Genomic DNA, 20,312 nt, shown 5'->3' with positions numbered 1-20,312 from the left:
TACCTGTGTCCCCTTTCCCGCCCCATCTACCCCCTCCAGCCCGTTCCCTGCCCCCACCCCAGGCCCTAATCCCTCTGTTGTCTCTGTGCATGGGTGATGCATCTACACACACAAGGTTTTTGGTGGCAATCTGCCTCTTTTTACAAAGGTTTTTAAAAATCCAAACTAGAGCCCTGGCCAGTGTTGCTCAGTGGATAGAGCATCGGCCTGCAGACTGAAGGGTCCCGGGTTCGATTCCCGGTCAAGGGCACATGCCCGGATTGCGGGCTCGATCCCCATTGGGGGGCAAGCAGGAGGCAGCCGGTCCATGATTCTCTCTCATCATGGATGTTTCTAGCTCTGTCTCTCCCTCTTCCTTTCTCTCTGAAATCAATTTTTAAAAATAATTAAATTAAGTGAAATTAAAAATAATCCAAACTAGAAGGCGAAAAAGGCAAACACCTGTATCTAGCTCCCAGACGGTGCTTCGGAAACAGTGATTTCCATTCCACGCGCGTCCGACGTGGCCAGCGCCCGCCCCTCCCGGGCGGCGAGGGAGCCCGAGACTCCCACTGGCCTGGCCGTCAATCTCCCTTCCTCGTCACGTCCGTCCGGGCAGCGCGGCCCTAAGTCGGTAATAGCGGCGTCCGTGCACGCGGCTGTCACAGGCAACTGGGAAATGCGGGCCCTGAAAGTGAATTTGTTCCGGGCGCCTGCACTCTCTCCGCCTTTGAAGCGGCGAAGGCTGGGCTCGCATGCCAAGCACGGAGCGCCCTGGTGGTGTGCGGTGTGTGAGCCAGAGCTCAAGGGCGGCCCGTCCTGCCGTTCCGCCCGTTACCGCCGTGGCCTGGCTGACCCCGACCCACCGCGGCCCAGGATGCATCTAAGTGTCTGCAGGGTCGCAGGAAAGGGGGAGAGAGAGGAGCTGATAAGAATCCTAATGCTACCCACTTCCTTTTTGTAAAACACGTATCGTTATTGACTTCAGAGAGGAAGGGAGAGGGAGATAGAGAGAGAAACATCCATGAGGAGAGAGAATCACTGACCGGCTGCCTCCTGCACGCCCCCTACTGGGGATGTGCCCACAACCAAAGTACATGCCCTTGACCGGAATCGAACCCGGGACCCTTCAGTCCGCAGACCGACGCTCTATCCACTGAGCCACACCAGTCAGGGCTGAAACCAATTTTTTAAAAAATCAGTAAGGAGAACGTGAGCTAGGACATCAGCGTCTGCCCTGAGCGGCCGTCGGCCCACGCACATTCGTTCTCTGTGGTGGTGGTGGTGGTTTTAATTTATTTTTTGTGTGTGTTTATCTGCTAGTTTTCAGACCCAAAAGCACGTGTGAGAACTCTGTCAGGGGCTGTCGGAGGAGCAGTCAGCTCCCCAGAGCGTCAGGAGGTGGTGGGGGACACAGGAAATTAACCCCTTCACCGTCGAGGCATCTCCGTCTATAATGTCCGTGTGTGGGGATTGCCTGGCACCCAGAGCTCATATGGACAGCACACTGTGACCGCCCTGCTCCGGGCTCCGTGCGTGCCCCCGACTGGGGTGTGCGGGGCCTTCGTGCAGCTGAGACAGCCAGACCGGGCCGTTCCCGCTCGGCGATGTTCACTGAATGGGTGGCCTGCTGCAGGTCTGGCCACAGTCTCCCAGCACCGGTTCTCAACCTGTGGGTCGCGACCCCTTTGGCGGTCGAACGACCCTTTCACAGGGGTCGCCTAAGACCATCCTGCAGATCCGATATTTACATGACGATTCATAACGGTAGCAACATGACAGTGATGAAGTAGCCACGAAAATAATGTTATGGTTGGGTCACCACGTGAGGAACTGTATTGAAAGGGCCAGAAGGTTGAGAACCGCTGTGTCAGGGTGTCTCCTTCACCCCAAAGATCACTTCTGTTCGCTGCACTCCTGCATGTGTGGATCGGACACGTTGGGGCGCCCTCAAGGCTGAGGAGATGCTGAGTGAGGTGCTGTGTGTGTGAGATTGTTCTCGATGGCTACGTGTGCGTGTGTGTGGTTGCACATGCGTGTATGTGCATCCTTGTGCACATGTGTACATGCATGTAAACAGGTGTGCATCTGGGTACATGTGTGCATTTCTGTGCATGCAGACATGTGTGCAGCTGTGTGCATCTCGTGCTGTGTTCACATGTGCACGTACAAGCTATGTACACACATGTGCATGTGTGCACACACCTGTGTATTCAACTGTGGGCACATGCATGTGCATATGTGTGTGTGCACATATTTGCATGTGCATGTGCAAGCCGTGTGCATGTGTGTGCACCTGCATATTCAACAGTGTGTGTTTGTATGTACATATGTGTGTACACATGCATCCCTGTGCTGTGTGTACACTTGTGCAGGTGTGTACACGTGCGTACGCATGTGCATGCATATTCACATGTGCGTGTGTGAGGTGTGTGTACACATGTGCGTGTGTGCATGTGTGTGCACCTGTGCATTCAAGTATGTGTGTATGTGTGCATGTGTGTACATGTGTGTGTGCATGTGTGTGTGCATGTGTGTGTGCATGTGTGTGTGTGCCTGCAGTGGTCCGTGCCAGCTGGGAGCCTCGCTGTTCCTCCCGTCTCATTTCAGCAGGAACCCAGGCTGTGTGTTTAAAACCCCGGAGGGCAGGAGGGGGCGGAACCACGAGCTTTTAATCCGTTCGTCACCCGTCACCATGAATGTGCCGCGTGCCCGCTGGTCACGTCCCGGCTGGAACGTGTATGGGGCTGGAGTGACAGTGCTCTCACTGGTGTTGCTCAGTGGATAGTGCATCGGCCTGTGGACTGAAGGGTCCCGGGTTCGAATCCAATCAAGGGCACGCACCTCGGTTGCAGGTTCCTCCCTGGCCTGGGCCCTGGTCGGGGCTCGTGTGGGAGGCAACCCATCGATGTCTCTCTCTCTCTCTCTCTCTCTCTCTCTGTCTCCTCCTCCCCCCCCTCCCGTCCGGCTCCAGTCCTCCCACTCTCTCTAGCAATAGAAAAAATATCCTCCGGGGAGGATTAGGCAAAAGTAAATACATAAATAAAATATTTTAAATAGAAGAAAATGACAAAAGTTGTCAACTTAGAAAAAAGACAGGTTTCAGTTTCCTTTTTTAAAAAAATATTTTTTTACTGATTTTAGACAGGGGGAGGGAGAGAGGGAGAAAGAGAGAAACATCCATGATGAGAGAGCATCATGGATCGGCCGCCTCCTGCACGCCCCCTACTGGGGATCGAGGGTACAACCCGGACATGTGCCCTTGACCGGGACTCGAACCCGGGACCTGGGACTGGTTCTCTCTTTCTGAGCCATGCTGCTTCCTCTTTTCGCCGCACGCTTCGCCCGCGCCCGAATGCCGAGCGCTCCCCTGCCTATGCTCAGGGCCGCGGGGTTCTGTGTGTCCTGCTTGGTGCTGACCCTCCCGGCCCTCCCTGGTGACCGCACCTTCTGCCCTTGTCCACCCAGGCTCCTCCGTCTGGAAGGCCTTCCTCTTCACGCCCAACTTCGCGCCTGAGGGCGCCAACGGCTGCTTCCCCACCCACGTGTGCTTCTGCCACGGCCATTTCGTCACCCGCCACCACCCGCCGCTGCTCTTCGACCTGTCCCGGGACCCCAGGGAGAGGCGCCCGGTGACGCCCGGGGCCGAGCCGCGCTTCTGGGAGATCCTGGAGGCCATGCAGGAGGCGGCGGAGCGCCACGCCCGCACCGTGGTCCCCGTCCCCAACCAGCTGTCCGTGGGCCGCATCCTGTGGAAGCCGTGGCTGCAGATGTGCTGCTCCTCGTCCCCCGGCCTGTCCTGCCAGTGTCCCCGGGGGGAGCAGGACTGAGGACGCGGCCCGGAGCCGTGGGGGGGAGCCCGGGAGGCACCCTGCCACACCCCTCACTGTGACAGGCAGACCGGGGTGCACGCTCTAGCTGACCCCCCAAACGCACCATCGAGGGCCCCCTGGTGATGCCGTGGGGGGGACGTCACGGCTGCCCGTGCATCACAGGACATATGGTAGCCGTGGCGCTCGTGTCCACGCACGAGGGGGGACCAGGAGCGTGTCCCCCTGCCGTGTGCACACGGACGCCGGGACGGTGCAAAGGGGACCCATCCACCTGCAGAGGGTGTGTGTGGCCGCAGCACCGGCGTCACTTCTCCCACCGTCTGATCAGGCGCCGTGGCCTGGAGAAGGCCATTCGAAAGGCGTCCAGCCAGGCTCTGGCCACACGACCCGACCACGAAGGAAGGCCTGCCCGTCCGCTCGACCGAGAGTGGCCGCTGGTGAGCGGCCGTGTCCTGCGGGGGAGGCAGCGATGATCAGTATTATCGAGCACACGCCACGCAGGCTTCAGCACGCGTGGGTTCGTGGCGGCACGAGGAGGAGGAGGCGTGTAAGGCCCGGAGCCCTGTGGCGACCCCAGCGTCACGGACGTCGGCAGATTCTCGCCTCGAAGGCGCAGCCCTCGATCGGGACATCGCCGGGCACCCACCACGCCCTGGTGAGAATCCGTCTTCAAGGTGATCGTGTCCCGTCCACGTTCCCGATCCTCGACGGCGGTGGACGCTGGGACACGTGATGTGGAACCGTGTGCCGGAGGGCGACGTAACGCGAAGCATGTAGTTACATGATGCGAACGTACGTGGTACTGACGTGAGGGAGGACCCGTTCGATCTGTGCGCCGTCGGGAGAAAATGAAGGATACGTGTTCCGTTCACCGTTGGCGTTCAGAGAGCGCAGCCTCAGAACCGCATAGCTCGCCAGCGCGTCCCAGGTTACTCGGAACTCGGCTGGGTTTGCCCGGCCTTTCGCCGTCTGTAGGTTTTTGCTGGGAACATCCCACAGGAAAATGGAATTATTTGGCTCAAGAGAGACCTCACCTTGCTTTCTTTTCTAAAGAAAAAATTACCGAATGTATTGGGGGGGCGTGGGGCAATAAAATTGTGCAGGTTTCGGGGGTAGAATTGATTGATAATCCGTCACCTGTATAGTATGTGGTGTGTTGATTTCCTACGAGGGAGATGGAGGGAGAGAGAGAGAGAAAGAGAGAGAGAGAGAAACATCAATGAGGACAGGAGATCACGGACCGGCTGCCTCCTGCACGCCCCCTACTGGGGATTGAGCCTGCAACCCGGTCCTGTGCCCTTGACCGGGAATCGAACCCGGGACCTCCTGGTTCCATCAGAGGTTGACGTTCAACCACGGAGCCACGCCGGCCGGGCTGTTTTTACCCCTTTTATTCCCAGCATTTCGACGGTGACACACGCACAGGGATTCATTCGTCGACGAGGTCAGTACGACGGGAAGACCAAAGCCGGGGCGATGGAGGAGCCAGCCGGGAAGCGGACTGGGGGCCGCCTGATGGCAGGGTCCAGGCAGGAGGGGGGAACAGACACGGGGACCGCGTCTCGCTGGCGTCGGAAGAGAGTTCCGTGTAACACACGTGCATCCCGGTGAGGGTCCGCCCAGCCCTGTTGTCATGGTAACTCGCTGGGCGTTCAAATAAAGTCCCCCTTGGCCACGAAGGATGCTGTGGTCTGTGCTGTCCTTTCTCCATATGACATGCTTCATCACGCGTGTGGCGTGTGCGCCGCACGCAAGTTCCAGCTCAAGGGACGCTTGCGGAGTCCCGAGGGCAGGCGTGTCACACGCACAGGCGCACACGGGCCACATACACAAGGTTTGCGTGTCCGTGGCCGCAAACAAACCAAAAGCTTCCGTTTTCACAGAAACGTGGGTTTGTTGCGATAGAGACGTGCTGAGTGCAAAGGGCTGAGATAAAGGAGCGTCGAGAACATAAAACAATAGAACATTTTAATAAAAATCAGTGTTTTTTTCTTGAACATGAACTTACCAGACACCGAATAACGGCGTCAATGAATCCGCGTCGCGCAGATAAACCCGTTTTTCTCGTTCTCCGAAAGCGAGAGATTTCCCGTTGGGCACACCAAGCAGGTCAGTCCGGGACGAAGGACGCGGCCCTCGGCTGCTAGAACATTCGCTGCCGGTATCAGTGGGGAGAGACGGTGCGTCTGCGCGTACCCCAGCCGGGGCTGGGGGTTCGAACCCACAACCCACGTATGCGTCTCTATGGGGAAATCGAACCTGCAGTCCCTCGGTGCGTGGGCTGATGCTCCAGCCACCATATTTGCTGCTTTTAGGTCCCACGTGTAAGTGAAAGATACGACACTGGTCTTCATCTGTCGGCCTTATTATCTATACTAATAAAAGGGTGATATGCAAATAGACCAGATCGACTGGACATCTTCCAGATACCTAATTTCTTTCTGAACAAAGCCAAGGTGTCGGGGTTGAGGCAGAGGCATTTAGGGGCGATCAGGCCAGCAGGGGAGAGCAGTTAGGGGGCGATCAGGCCAGCAGGGGGGAGCAGTTAGGGGACAAGCAGGCCAGCAGGCAGAAGGCGGTGAGGGGTGATCAGGCAGGTGAGTGGTTAGGAACCGACAGTCCCAGATGGTGAGAAGGATGTCCGACTGCCGGTTTAGGCCCAGTCACACAGGGGTGGGGCAACATCCCCGAGGGGTTCCAGATTGGAGAGGGTGTAGGCCAGGCTGAGGGACACCCCCCACCCCTGTGCACAAATTTCATGCACTGGGTCTCCAGGACTATATAATAAAGAGCTACTATGCTAATTAGACTGAGCATCAGAACGACCGTCCGGACGACCGTCCAGATGACCTTCCAGACGAAGCCAGGGCTGTGAGGGCTGAGGCAGCTGGGGCTGTGAGGGCCGAACCCCTTTGCACGAATTTCGTGCACCGGGCCTCTAGTACTTAGCATACTACCCTCTAGCTCCATCCATGTTGTTGCAAATGGCACGATTCCATTCTTTTTCACGGCTGAGTAGTATTCCATCGTGTGTATGTACCCCATCTCCTCTATCCACTCATCTATCAGTGGCCTCATAAAGTGCCTTCATGTGTTTTAAAATCAGAGGTAAAAGACATGAACATTTGGGGGTGAAGGTGACGCCCACATGGGTGCCAACACGGTGATGAAGTAGAGTTTCAGTGTTTTACTTTTTTTTTCCCCAGAGAGGAAGGGAGAGGGAGAGAGAGAGAGAAACATCAATGATGAGAGAGAATCACTGATTGGCTGCCTCCCGCACGCCCCCTACTGGGGATCAAACCTGCAACCCAGGTATGTGGCCTTGACTGGGAATCGAACCTGGGATCCTTTAGTCCACAGGCCAGTGCTCTATCCACTGAGCAACCCGGCTAGGACCAATGTTTTACGTTTATATGCAACACTAGAGGCCCGGTGCACGAAATTCATGCACGTGTGGGGGGAGGGGGTTGTGGTCCCTCAGCCCGGATGGCGAGAGGGCTCAGGCCAGGCCGAGGGACCCCACCGGTGCACGATCGGGGCCGGGGAGGGATGCGGGAGGTTGGCCAGCCGGGGAGGGACCGCGGGAGGGCTCCAGGGCGTGTCCGGCCCATCTCACTCAGTCCCGATTGGCCGGACCCCAGCAGCAAGCTCACCTACCGGTCGGAGCATCTGCCCCCTGGTGGTCAGTGCACGTCATAGCGACTGGTCGACTGTCCGCCCCCTGGTGGTCAGTGCACGTCATAGCGACTGGTCGACTGTCCGCCCCCTGGTGGTCAGTGCACGTCATAGCGACTGGTCGACTGTCCGCCCCCTGGTGGTCAGTGCACGTCATAGCGACTGGTCGACTGTCCGCCCCCTGGTGGTCAGTGCACGTCATAGCGACTGGTCGACTGTCTGCCCCCTGGTGGTCAGTGCATGTCATAGCGACTGGTTGACTGTCCGCCCCCTGGTGGTCAGTGTACGTCATAGCGAGCGGTTGAGCAGCCTTAGCGTATCATTAGCATATTACACTTTGATTGGTAGAACGGATGACTGGATGACCGGACCCTTAGCATATTAAGCTTTTATTACATAGGATGCCTTTAGCTTAAAGCAGGGGTCCTCAAACTACGGCCCGCGGGCCACATGCAAATACAAATATTGTATTTGTTCCCGTTTTGTTTTCTTACTTCAAAATAAGATATGTGCAGTGTGCATAGGAATTTGTTCATAGTTGTTTTTTAAACTATAGTCCGGCCCTCCAACGGTCTGAGGGACAGTGAACTGGCCCCCTGTTTAAAAAGTTTGAGGACCCCTAAAGCATAGCTATATGTCTTTTATGTTCATGATTCTGTAAACATTTTAATTGGACCTGGACTCAGGTGAAACCACTGCTTTGCTCCCCAGGAAATTGGAGCCGGGAAGTTAGAAGAGTTTAAAATTAGTTATAAAATCATTGTTCTGCTCGGCCGGTGTGGCTCAGTGGTTTTGCATCGACCTAGGAACCAGGAGGTCAGGGTTCGATTCCCGGTCAGGGCACATGCCCGGGTTGCAGGCTCGATCCCCAGTAGGGGGCGTGCAGGAGGCAGCCGGTCCATGATTCTCTCTCATTGTCGATGTTTCTCTCTCTCTCCTTCTCTCTTCCTCTCTGACATCAATAAAAAATATATTTTAAAAATAAAAATAAAATAAAAAAAGGTACCACGGCCGTCGTGTTGAACGGTCCCGGTTAATGTAGGACAGCGGTTCTCAACCTGTGGGTCGCGACCCCTTTGGGTTCGAACGACCCTTTCACAGGGGTCGCCTGAGACCATCAGAAAACATATCTATAATTACATATTGTTTTTGTGATTAATCACTGTGCTTTAATTATGTTCAATTTGTAACAATGAAAATCCATCCTGCATATCAGATATTTCCATGACGATTCATAATAGTAGCAAAATTACAGTGATGATGTAGCCACGGAAATAATTTTATGTTTGGGGGTCCCCACAACACGAGGAGCTGTATTCAAGGGTCGTGGCCTCAGGAAGGTTGAGAACCGCTGATGTGGGAGCTGCTTGCTTCTTGTGCTTTTAAAAGTCGGGGTTGCAAACAGTCCGTGAACGCCAAGCCCTGATCTGCCAGTTAAACCCGGGGGGACCCCCTGAGCAGTTTCTGACAGTCAGGGACGGGCGTGCCTGGCGTTTCGATGAGACGCGGGAGATGCTCGGGGTCAGAGACTGCCGCGGGAACGAGGTCTCGGGCCAGCCCCCCATTAGCGGCGGAATCAGGGGCCCTGCCCTCCCGGTACCGTCTGGAGAGCAGCTGAGGTGTCTGCAGCCTGGAGGTGAGGCGGGGTGCCCCCGGGGCCGTGCTGATGGGAGGGGCTGGGATCCACGTCGGGTGAGCGTCGCTGACACTTATTCATCCCCGTGCGGCTGAGGCCGAGGGAGTTAGGGGGTGCGTCTGTGTCGCCGTCACGGGGAGAGGGGTCCGTCCTGTTTCAGAAGCGGAAATGGATACGGGAAACAGGACGCAAGCCGGCGGCTGTGGGCTCAGATTTAAGCATTAATCACTCGATTTAAAAAAAAAAATGGTAAATGCATAGATTTTGAAAAATATATAGATTTTTATTGATGTCAGAGAGGAAGAGGGAGAGAGAGAGAGAGAGACATCAAGGATGAGAGAGAATCATGGACCGGCCGCCTCCTGCACGCCCCCAACTGGGGATCGAGCCCACAACCCAGGCATGTGCCCTTGACCGGGAATCGAATCCGGGACCCTTCAGTCCACAGGCTGATGTCCTATCCACTGAGCCAAAATAGCTAGGAATAATTTTTTAAATTTAAATATATATTTTGTTTTATTGATTTCAGAAAGGAAGGGAGAGGGAGAGAGAGAGATAGAAACATCCATGATGAGAGAGAATCATGCACCAGCCGCCTCCTGCATGCCCCCTACTGGGGATCAATACCGCAACCCAGGCCCACGCCCTCGACTGGAATCGAACCCGGGACCCTTCAGTCCGCAGGCCGGCGCTCCACCCACTGAGCCACACCGGCCAGGACCATACAAATATATTTTTAGATAAAAGACGATACACTAGAGGTTGGGGATCCCATTGGCCGTCACTCACGGTTCGGCAACGGCCCAGGACGCGTAGGCCCATCTTCCCTGATCTCAGATGCTGCGTGCGGACGCCCCTGACGGGCCACGGTGGCCGCGGCGTCGACTTAGAGAGACGAGCCAGGACTCCCGACCTTCACCCCTCAGCCGCGTGTGTCTCCGCAGCGAGCCAGGATCCCACGTCAGCTCATCGCCCACCAGGCTCTGAAAACACACATTTCTCTGCAGAATGACGCGGCCCCTGCTCCCCGCACGCGTTCTCTAGAAACGGAAGACGTCGCTTCTGAAGATGCAGAGGTTCGTCCCCGGCGAGATGACAGATGGCTCGATGGCCTCGCGCTGGCCCTGTCTCCACGTCCCTGGCCGACTGTTCAGCTGGCGGCCGGGCAGCCACGCCAACGCGGACGCCGCGAAGGCCAAAGGCGGTGAGCACCGCCCGCCCGTGTTTGAAGCTCTTGGCGACAGCGTGGAATTCGGCCGTCCTCTCTGCTGGGGGTGTCCCTGGCTGTTTGTCTGCGAGGTCTCCCCACATGTCTGCACGCCGGCCGTGGCCACGCCCCTTCTGGCCAATGGTTCCTGTCCCCCCCGGGGTGACTGACGGCCAATTACCTTCCCTGTGGCACCCCCAACTTTACTGGGAAGGCGTCCGTCTCCCCTTCATCGGACCCCTCCCTCCGCTGTTTTGCTGGGAATGGACTGGGGTGGGGGGTGGGGTGTCCCCTGGGCAGCGCAATATTGCTGCTTCCTGGTGAAGCTGCCGGAATAGCAAGTCTACAATGTCTGCCCACCCCACCTTCTTTGTTCCTTTCCTGTTAATCATCACTCGCTGAATTACAACAATATCAGAACCAGTGGTCAGTGTTACAATCTCTGTATATATATAAAAGGCTAAGTGACCGACCGTCCGTCCGACCGACCGACTGTCCGACCGTCTGTCCGACCGACCATCCGACTGACCGGCCGTCTGGCCAGTACATATGATGTGCACTGGCAATTTAAAAATAAATGTTGGGGGGGGGGGGGGGTTGGAGGTTAATGGGGGGATGAGGACACATATGTAATACCTTACCAATAAAGAAATTAAAGATTGGAAAAAAATAAAAATAAACGTTGACTCGTGCATGCGTGATACATACAAAGCTCTTGCTGGCGCCAATCGCTGGCAGGCATCTGTCTTCCCTTTGTTGGACCCCTCCCTCCACTGTTTTGCTGGGAATGGACTGGGGTGGGGGGTGGGGTGTCCCCTGGGCAGCGCAATATTGCTGCTTCCTGGTGAAGCTGCCGGAATAGCAACTCTACAGTGTCTGCCCACCCCCTCCTTCTTTGTTCCTTTCCTGTTAATCATCACTAGCTAAATTACAACAATATCAGAACCAGTGGTCAGTGTTACAATCTCTATATATATATAAAAGGCTAAGTGACAGACGGTCCGTCCAACCGACTGTCCGACCGTCCGTCCGACCGACCGTCCGACCATCCGACCGACGGTCCGTCCAGCCAGTACATATGACGTGCACTGGCAACTTAAAAATAAACTTGGAGGGGGGTTTTGGGGTTAACGGGGGGAGGAGGACACATATGTAATACCTTAATCAATAAAGAAATTAAAGATTGGAAAAAAATAAAAAATTAAATATAAACGTTGACTCGCGCATGCGCGATACATATAAAGCTCTCGCTGGCGCCAGCCGCACGCGTGTGTTTCGATCTGTCATTGTCGATGGTGAATTTGGTTGACAGTTCTATTATAGAGAAAGGGCGGATAGCGATATTCAGATATTTCTTCTAATTGATTTCCTTTCAATGCGCACGAATCCGTGCACCGGGCCACTAGTCTATTTCACACAGGTTTTATCAATAAAAGCGAAAGGAGCCCTAGTTGGTGTGGCTCAGTGGGTAGAGCGTCGGCCTGCGGAGTGAAGGGTCCCGGGTTCGATTCCCGGTCAAGGGCACATGCCTGGGTTGTGGGCTCGGTCCCCAGTAGGGGGCGTGCAGGAGGCAGCCGATCCATGATTCTCGCCCATCATGGATGTTTCTCTTTCTCTCCCCCGCTCCCTTCCTCTCTGAAATCCATAAAAATATACTTTTTATAAAAATAATAAAAGTAAAAAGAAATGAAGCCAGCAGCTCTGAACGTGGTCCAAGTGAGGACCTGCAAAATGTTTTCTCTTCCCCGTAAAGAATCAGTTCTACAGCTCGCAAACGGGTTGAGAAATGACTTTTCTGGGTGTCTGCACATTCACCACAGGCTGTGAGCGAGCCAGGGAGCATTTATTTGAGGGCGACAGTGGCATCGCGGGCAGAGCAATGCGCTTGGTCGGATTTGTGACTCGCGAGTGCAATCCCTCATTCCCCAACTCATTGGAGGCCTGGAAAAAAACCAAAGCCAGGGGCAGCAGCTGACGGAACAGATTGGGCCTGGAGCCCGATTCATTCCTCCTTCCTAGGGGATGGTTTATCCGTCTGCATTGGACCTGGCTTGGAGTTTGCCGCGAGCGAGCAGCCCTTTCGCCGAGAGAACGAAGAAGTTCTACATGCAACACAACCTACAAGAGCTACGATCTGTAAACAAGCCCGAGAGCCCACCTGTAGCCGAGCGGGTGAGACAGCTGTGGCGCGTGTACACCGTGGAATACTACGCAGCCCTGAAAAAGGACGAACTCTTGCCCTTCCAGACAGCGCGGAGGGACGTGCAGAGCGTGACGCTGAGCGGAATCAGCCGGTCGGAGAAAGACACGTATCCCATGATCTCACTCACGCGTGGAAAGCTAATGAACCAAATAAACTGATGAAGGGAGCGGATCCAGGGACATGGAGGTGCCGGAAGCCGGTCCATCCTTGCTGCTTGACACAGTCGCTGCAGGAAAGAAACATCTGCACAGCATATGTTTCAAGGGACCTGGCGTATATGGCATACTGTTCTTAATATGTTTGCTCCCCTCTTAGCGCTATGTGTTTTAACCGAGGTCACCTCTCTGAGAAAGGTTGTTTCCCCAGGTAGGGATTTTCCCCTGAGGTTAGGGAGGGGATACAACCCCTTAACTAAGTGCCAGGCGGGTAGTTAATCACTTTAACTACCAACAATCACGCTTAAGCTTCGGGAGTCCTCAGGAAGGCGGGGCTGTGTCATGCTCTTGAGGCTCTTCCTAAGTCTCAATATGAGTCACATTAGCCCAGTCCGGAAAACTGTCCAGGTCAAACATGACCCGTCCCCAGATGTCGATCGCCAGAAACAGACATAAGATGCCAATGACCTTCGCCACTGTTCCTGTTTTCACCATGTCAGAAACCTTGAGGTGTCCGCCGGCAAACACGATGGCGTTAGGCGGGGTGGCCACAGGCATCATGAAGGCAAAGGACGCACTCGGGGTGCAGGGGAGCATGACGTACAGCGGGTTGAGGCCAATGGGACGTGACATGGAGGCGAAGATGGGCAGGGGTGGTGGTGGCCACGTTGCTTGTAGACTCAGTGAGGACAGCAATGAGCAAGGACACGACCAAGGAGATGGCTGCTGGGGGCAGAACGTGCAAGGGCTCTATCTGCTTCCCCATCCATTCAGACAGCCCCGAGGCCTCGCATCCTTTAGCCAGAGCGAACCCGCCCCCCAGCAGCAGCACGATGCCCCAGGGAACTTTCTCCTGGGCCACCTTCCAACCCAGCAGTGCAGGCCGATAAAACAGAGCCTTTCTTTCTTCCTCGGTCTGGCTGCAGAAGTTGAACTTGGGCTTCTGCGAAGGCACAATGAATAGTAAGACGGCCACGAAGATGGCCACGGTGGCGTCGGTGACACACTTTGTCTCGCCCTCCGTCCAGCCAGGCATGAAGCCTGGGTCCTGGGAGAACCACAGGGTGACCAGCAGGAGGAAACAGAGCAGGACTGTTCTTAATATGTTTGTTCCCCCTCTTAGCGCTATGTGTTTTAAGGGTCCCAGCTTCCTGTATTCCTCCTGCAACACCTCCTGGGCAGCGTCCTCGCTGCTCTTTTTCTCCAGGCCGCAGCCCCAAACCTTTTTAAAATTGAATCCCATAAAAACACACTGGAGCCAGAACCAGGAGAGCAGCCGCATGGTCAGCATGTTGGGGAAGGCAAATGCAAACCAGGACAGGAAGTTCACGGTGTCTTTGCTCTCAGGAAACAGCTCGTGCATCTGGCCCAAGAGCACCACGTTGGGTCCCGACCCGGTCAGGGTGGCAGTCCCTCCGATGCTGGCCCCGTAGCGCACGCACAGTGCCATGGCCTTGCAGATGTTCTTCCTGTCACAGTTCTTCTGTGGTCTCCTAGCAGGGCCTACGAAAATCACCTGGCTCCCTGGCAGCTCCCCGGTCTTGTCAACGTCCGCCAGCTCCAGTTCGCCCAGGTCTTCCTCGCCGGCTGTGCTCGTGGCCCGAATCTGCTGCAGCACGGCCTCCAGGATGGGCACCATCATGGCCATGGCGGCCACGTTGCTGATCCACATGGAGAGGAAGGCGGTGGCACCCATGAAGCCCAGCATCAGCTGTGAGGCTGGGTCCCCACCCAGAGGAGTGCGCGCAGGGCGATCCTCTTGTGCAGGTTCCAGCGGTCCACGGCCACGGCCACGAGGAGGCCTCCCAGGATCAGCATGTTGGTGTCCTTCATGTACTGGGCACACACCTGACTGGAATCCAGAACCTTGAGGAGTGGGAAAAGCAAGGCAGGCAACAGGGCGGTGACGGGCAGAGGGATGACTTCTGTGCACCAGTAAGTGGCCATGAGGATGATGGCGTAGGCACACCTGGCAAACGTGGTGGGCACCAGAATGAGGAGTGGCAGCAGCAGTATCGGGGTGAAGAACAAGATCGCAAAGGACTTGAACTTGGAGACGTACCTCAGTGCCGAAGCCATGGGGCCCTGCTTGAGGTTGAACCGCAGCGTGCTCCTCAGTGTTGGGGTCCAGCCGCAGCAGGTCCAGGGGTCCCCAAAGGTGTGGACGGAGCCGGCGAAGAAGGAATGACACGGAGACAGCAGGGTTCAGTTGATGAGCGGCCTAGCCAGGATCTCCAGCCAGGAACTCCAGCCAAGTTCTGGTTAGGATCTCATCAGGATCTGATGTTTATTGTCTTGTGTTACATCTGTATTTATACCAGCCGATGTTAATCCTGTCAATTTCTATTGCAAAGGTTAGGGCATTTCTTATCTCCGTTCCAGGGAGTAAAGATTATGTAGCTTAAGCGTGATTGTTCCTAGTTAAAGTGATTAACTACCCGCCCTGCACTTAGTTAAGGGGTTGTATCCCCTCCCTAACCCCAGGGAAAAATCCCCACCTGAGGAAACAGCCTTTCTCAGAGAGGTGACCTTGGTTGAAACACATAGCGCTAAGAAGGGGAGCAAACATATTAAGAACAGGATGCCATATACGCCAGGTCCCTTGAAAAATATGCTGTGCAGATGTTTCTTTCCTGCAGCGACTGTGTCAAGCAGCAAGGATGGACCGGCTTCCGGCAATGGAGCAGGGTGTGGAATCTCAGAGGGAAGGCGGGGGAGGGTGGTGGGGGGGGAGAAGTCACCTACTGAGGACCTTGTATGCATGTGTGCATGGCTCATGGACGCAGACCATGGGGGGTGCGTGAGGGCCTGGGGTGTGGGGGGTTGGGGGTGGGCTGGAAATTTCCAGTCACTCCCTTGGTTTTGAGGCAGATTGTTGGCAATCTTTGGCCTTCAACCCTTCGATGCTTGTGCCTTGTTTTGTTTATTTTTAAAAAAATATATTTTATTGATTTTTTATAGAGAGGAAGGGAGAGGGATAGAGAGTTAGAAACATCGATGAGAGAGAAACATCGATCAGCTGCCTCCTGCACGCCCCCTACTGGGGATGTGCCCGCAACCAAGGCACATGCCCTTGACCGGAATCGAACCTGGGACCCTTGAGTCCGCAGGCCGGCGCTCTATCCACTGAGCCACACCAGTTAGGGCTGCCTTGTTTTGTTTAATTCCATGAAGCAAAGACCCATAGTTGGAGGCCTTCAGAGAAGTGTATCAGCTCTGGCCCAGGCTTTGGGTTGGAAATGGTCATATATCAGTCGGCTATCCTATAGAATAAACGCCTAATATGCTAGGCGTCCGGTTGTCTGGTCGTCCGGTCATCCGTTCAACCAATCAAAGCATAATATGCTAATGATATGCTAAGGCCGCTCAACCGCTCGCTATGACGTGCACTGACCACCAGGGGGCAGACAGTCAACGGGTCAACCAGCTGCTATGATGTCCACTGACCACCAGGGGGCAGACGCTCCGACTGGTAGGTTAGCTTGCTGCTGGTGTCCGGCCGATCAGGACTGAGCCAGACGGGCTGGACACACCCTGGATCCCTCCCGCGGTCCCTCCCCAGCTGGCCAACCTCCCGCGTCCCTCCCCGGCCCCGATCGTGAACCAGTGGGGTCCCTCGGCCTGGCCTGCGCCCTCTTGCAATCCGGGACCCCTCGGGGGATGTCGGAGAGCCGGTTTCACCCCGATCCCTGCAGGCCAGGCCGAGGGACCCCACTGGTGCACGAATTCGTGCACCGGGCCTCTAGTTTTGTCTGAAAATACCAGGGGGGACACTTTGTAAATGTATGATGATCTCTTCTCTCTCTCTCCTTCTCTCTCTCTCCTTCTCTCTCTCTCTCTCTCTCTCTGTTTTTATAACCCATTGATTTTTAGGGAGAGAGAGGGAGAGGCAGAGAGAAACATCGATGTGAGAGAAGCACATCAGTGGTTTGCCTCCTGCACACGCTCCGACCAGGGCCCGGGCCGGGGAGGAGCCTGCAACCGAGGCTCGTGCCCTTGACGGGAATCGAACCCGGGACCCTTGGGTCCCCAGGCCGACGCGCTATCCACTGAGCCACACCGGCCAGGGCCTCTTTTCTCGTTTTATCCTCTGTCCCGCCTGGAACTACTTCCTCTTAGAAACGACGCCAGCCTCCTCTCGCCACCGCCTCCCTTCTGCCTGAAGCTGCCGTCCGTGTTGTAAATCCCACGCTGGACGCTTAAACTCGGCCCGGCGCGAACAGAATCAATTCACCTCCCTTTCCGCGAGGGTGTGTTCGGGGGGGGGAATACACGCAGCCCTGCCTGCTCTTTCTCTGGGCTGATTGCATCTCCATCTTTTAATTCGTTTGGCCTCCAAACAGCGGAGTCACCCTCTCTCTCTCTCTCTCTCTCTCTCTCTCGGCTCTCCATTTGATTTTTATTGAGTCCTGTTGCGTCCACTTTGGAGCTGTCTCTTGAACGCGGGCACTTTTATCGATTCCAGGTGCCTCTCGGTCCACGTGGGGGCTCGCCATCTCTGACTCAGCGAATATCGCAGATAGGCCGTCCCTCCTACAGCTTCTTTCTTTTCTTTCACTATTTTATTTTATTTACTTAGTTATTTTTTACCACATATAAGATAAATCTATTACCAGATACAACATAATTAGCCATTTACATGCAATCAACGTTAATATTTCAAGAAAAACGATTTGAAGTATAATATATGCAGTAAACATTAATATTTCAAGAAAAATGATTTTAAACATAATATGACATGCAATAAACATTAATATTTCAAGAAAAGCGATTTTAAGTATAATAATATTACATGCAATAAACAATAATATTTCAAGAAAAACGATTTAAAATATAATAATATTACATGCAATAAACATTAATATTTCAAGAAAAATGATTTTAAACATAATATGACATGCAATAAACATTAATATTTCAAGAAAAATGATTTTAAATATAATATGACATGCAATAAACATTAATATTTCAAGTACAATGATTTTAAATATAATATTACATGCAATAAACATTAATATTTCAAGTACAATGATTTTAAATATAATATTACATGCAATAAACATTAATATTTCAAGAAAAATGATTTTAAATATAATAATATGTGCAATAAACATTAATATTTCAAGAAAAGCGATTTTAAGTATAATAATATTACATGCAATAAACATTAATATCTCAAGAAAAACAATTTTAAATATAAATATTACATGCAATAAACATTAATATTTCAAGAAAAATGATTTTAAATATAATATGACATGCAATAAACATTAATATTTCAAGAAAAGCGATTTTAAGTATAATATTACATGCTTAAACATTAATATTTCAAGAAAATTATTTTAAATGTATTACATGCAATAAACAGTTCAAGAAAAGTTATTTTATATATAATATTACATGTAATAAACATGAATATTACAAGAAAAACGATTTTAAATATAAAAGTATTGCTTGCAATAAACATTAATATTTCAAGAAAAAAAATATTTTAAATATAATAATATTACCCAAACTGTACTAACATAGTATAATATCACAAAAGTGGTAGGAAATACTAAAAATCTGCAAATAACAGGAGTACTTCTATTATTATATTCTAAGATGGTTTTTTTTTCTCTGGCTCTATTTTTGTTCATCCGTTTATGTTGTTTATTAGATTCCACATATGAGTGAGATCATGGGATATTTATCTTTCTCCGACTGGCTTATCTCACTCAGCATCATGCTCTCCAGGTCCCTCCATGCTGTTGCAAATGGTATGAGTTCTTCCTTTTTCAGGGCTGCATAGTATTCCATTGTGTAGATGCACCACAGTTTTCTAATCCTCTCGTCTGCTGATGGGCCCTTGGGCTGTTTCCAGATCTTAGCGATTGTCAATGGTGCTGCTATGAACATAGGGGTGCATACGTCCTTTCTCATTGGTGTTTCTAGTTTCTTGGGATATATTCCTAGAAGTGGGGTCACTGGGTCCAATGGGAGTTACAAGAACAACAACAAAAAAGTTATAAGCCCTGGCTGGTTTGGCTCAGCGGATAGAGCGTCAGCCTGTGGCCTGAAGGGTCCCGGGTTCGATTCCCCGTCAAGGGCACAGGCCCGGGTTGCAGGCTCGGTCTCCAGTAGGGGGCGTGCAGGCGGCAGCCGACCCGTGATTCTCTCTCGCCGTCATCGATGTTTCCCTCGCTCCCTGCCTCTCCCTTCCTCTCTGAAATCAATAAAAAGACATTTTTAAAAACCTGAAAGTATTGGGCTTCTTCTGGCCTTGACATTGCACACGCCCTCCCCGCGAGGAGATGAAAGAGAGGGAATGAAGACGGCTCCCCTCGGGCTCCCGAATTCTCACAGGTTATTTTTTCTCAACAACAACAACAACAGAAATCGTACGGGTGTCACGGCTCCTTAGAGTCCTCGGCAGATCTTTAAGGGCCGTCTCAGCGAGAGGCCCGCCCAGCAGAACCGACAGTGGACGAGGACAACCCACCGGCCACCAGTTCTGCGTGGACATCGCCGCTAACGGCCTCCGACAAGCGGCCTGGTAGCTGGGCGTCGCCACCCGCTTCCCCTGATTGAAATTAATTGGCATAAATATGTGTCAAGTCGTTCAGCGCGGCCGCCTAATTGTAATGGAACGATGGAGCGTTCTTTCGTGCTAATGAGCCCGGCTGTGTGTGTGTGTGGTTTTTTTCCTTCTTCTTATACATTCGCCCTTCAACGTGCCTTTCAATGACAAGATGGTTTTCTATCCCGGGTCCTGACAGGGCTCACAGGTGGGGAAAGGAAGGTGAGGTTGGGGCCGGCCCGCCGACAGGGGAAGCGCTGGTTTGCTGAATCACGTCCAAAAAATAGTAGCCAGCCAATACGTATCTATCAACACGTGAATCTAAAAGTCAGATGAGCCCTGACCGGTGTGGCTCAGTGGATAGAGCGTCAGCCTGCGGACTGAAGGGTCCCGGGTTTGAATCCGGTCAAGGGCATGTACCTTGGTTGCGGGCACATTCCCCAGTGCGGGGCGTGCGGGAGGCAGCTGATCGATGTTTCTCTCTTATCGATGTTTCTAACTCTCGATTCCTCTCTGTAAAAAATCAATAAAATATATACTTTTTAAAAAAAATAAAAAATAAATAAAAATCAAATGAATAAAACATCGGATGAACAGGATAAACTGGTGAACGGAATAGAAACGGGCGTGGAAATGGAGCGGACTGACAGTTCTCGGGGGGAAGGGGGTGTGGGGGTGCGGGAAGAGATGGGACAAAGATCGTACCTCCACGTGTGCGGTACCCGTGGACGCGGACAGCGGGGCGGCGAGGGCCTGGGGTGGGGTGGGAACCGGGTGGAGGGGAGCCATGGGGGGAAAAAGGAGGGACGTCTGTGATAATCTGAACAAAAAAGATTTTAAAAAATCAATCAAAACAGTAGCCAAGACAGAGAGCAGCCCATTCCTCCCCGGCGATTGGCGGCACGCAGCTGTTCCGTGTAGCAATTATCCCACGGACGCCGTGTCACTGCGTCTGAAACGAACCGAAGGGTGAGATTGCCATGGTCTGTATCGCTGGTTCTCACCAGCAGTCTTGCCTCAGGCAGCCCTGGTGTCATTGATTCCAGAGATATCATCTGTGCATTG

General features: G+C 53.2%; 1 protein-coding gene and 1 pseudogene across 1 annotated transcript in view; one reads left to right on the top strand and one right to left on the bottom strand.

Moving 5' to 3' along the window:
* STS (steroid sulfatase) overlaps positions 1–5,491 on the top strand; it is a 66,526-nt gene extending 61,035 nt beyond the window's left edge. Inside the window, 1 exon segment of the mRNA XM_070402721.1 lies at positions 3,448–5,491. Within this exon segment, the coding sequence (XP_070258822.1) occupies positions 3,448–3,809 (362 nt within the window). The 3' untranslated portion in view covers positions 3,810–5,491.
* Positions 5,492–13,048: 7,557 nt separating this feature from the next.
* LOC139000589 (Na(+)/citrate cotransporter pseudogene) lies at positions 13,049–14,767 on the bottom strand (annotated as a pseudogene).
* Positions 14,768–20,312: the final 5,545 nt, after the last annotated feature.

This window comes from Myotis yumanensis, unplaced genomic scaffold (genome assembly GCF_028538775.1).
Source record: "Myotis yumanensis isolate MYYU_CA2020_CCGP unplaced genomic scaffold, mMyoYum1.0.hap1 SCAF_24, whole genome shotgun sequence".
In the NCBI taxonomy this organism is placed as follows: Eukaryota; Metazoa; Chordata; class Mammalia; order Chiroptera; family Vespertilionidae; genus Myotis; species Myotis yumanensis.
Note: the sequence above shows the minus strand (reverse complement) of the source record. Positions and strands in the feature narration are given on the sequence as shown.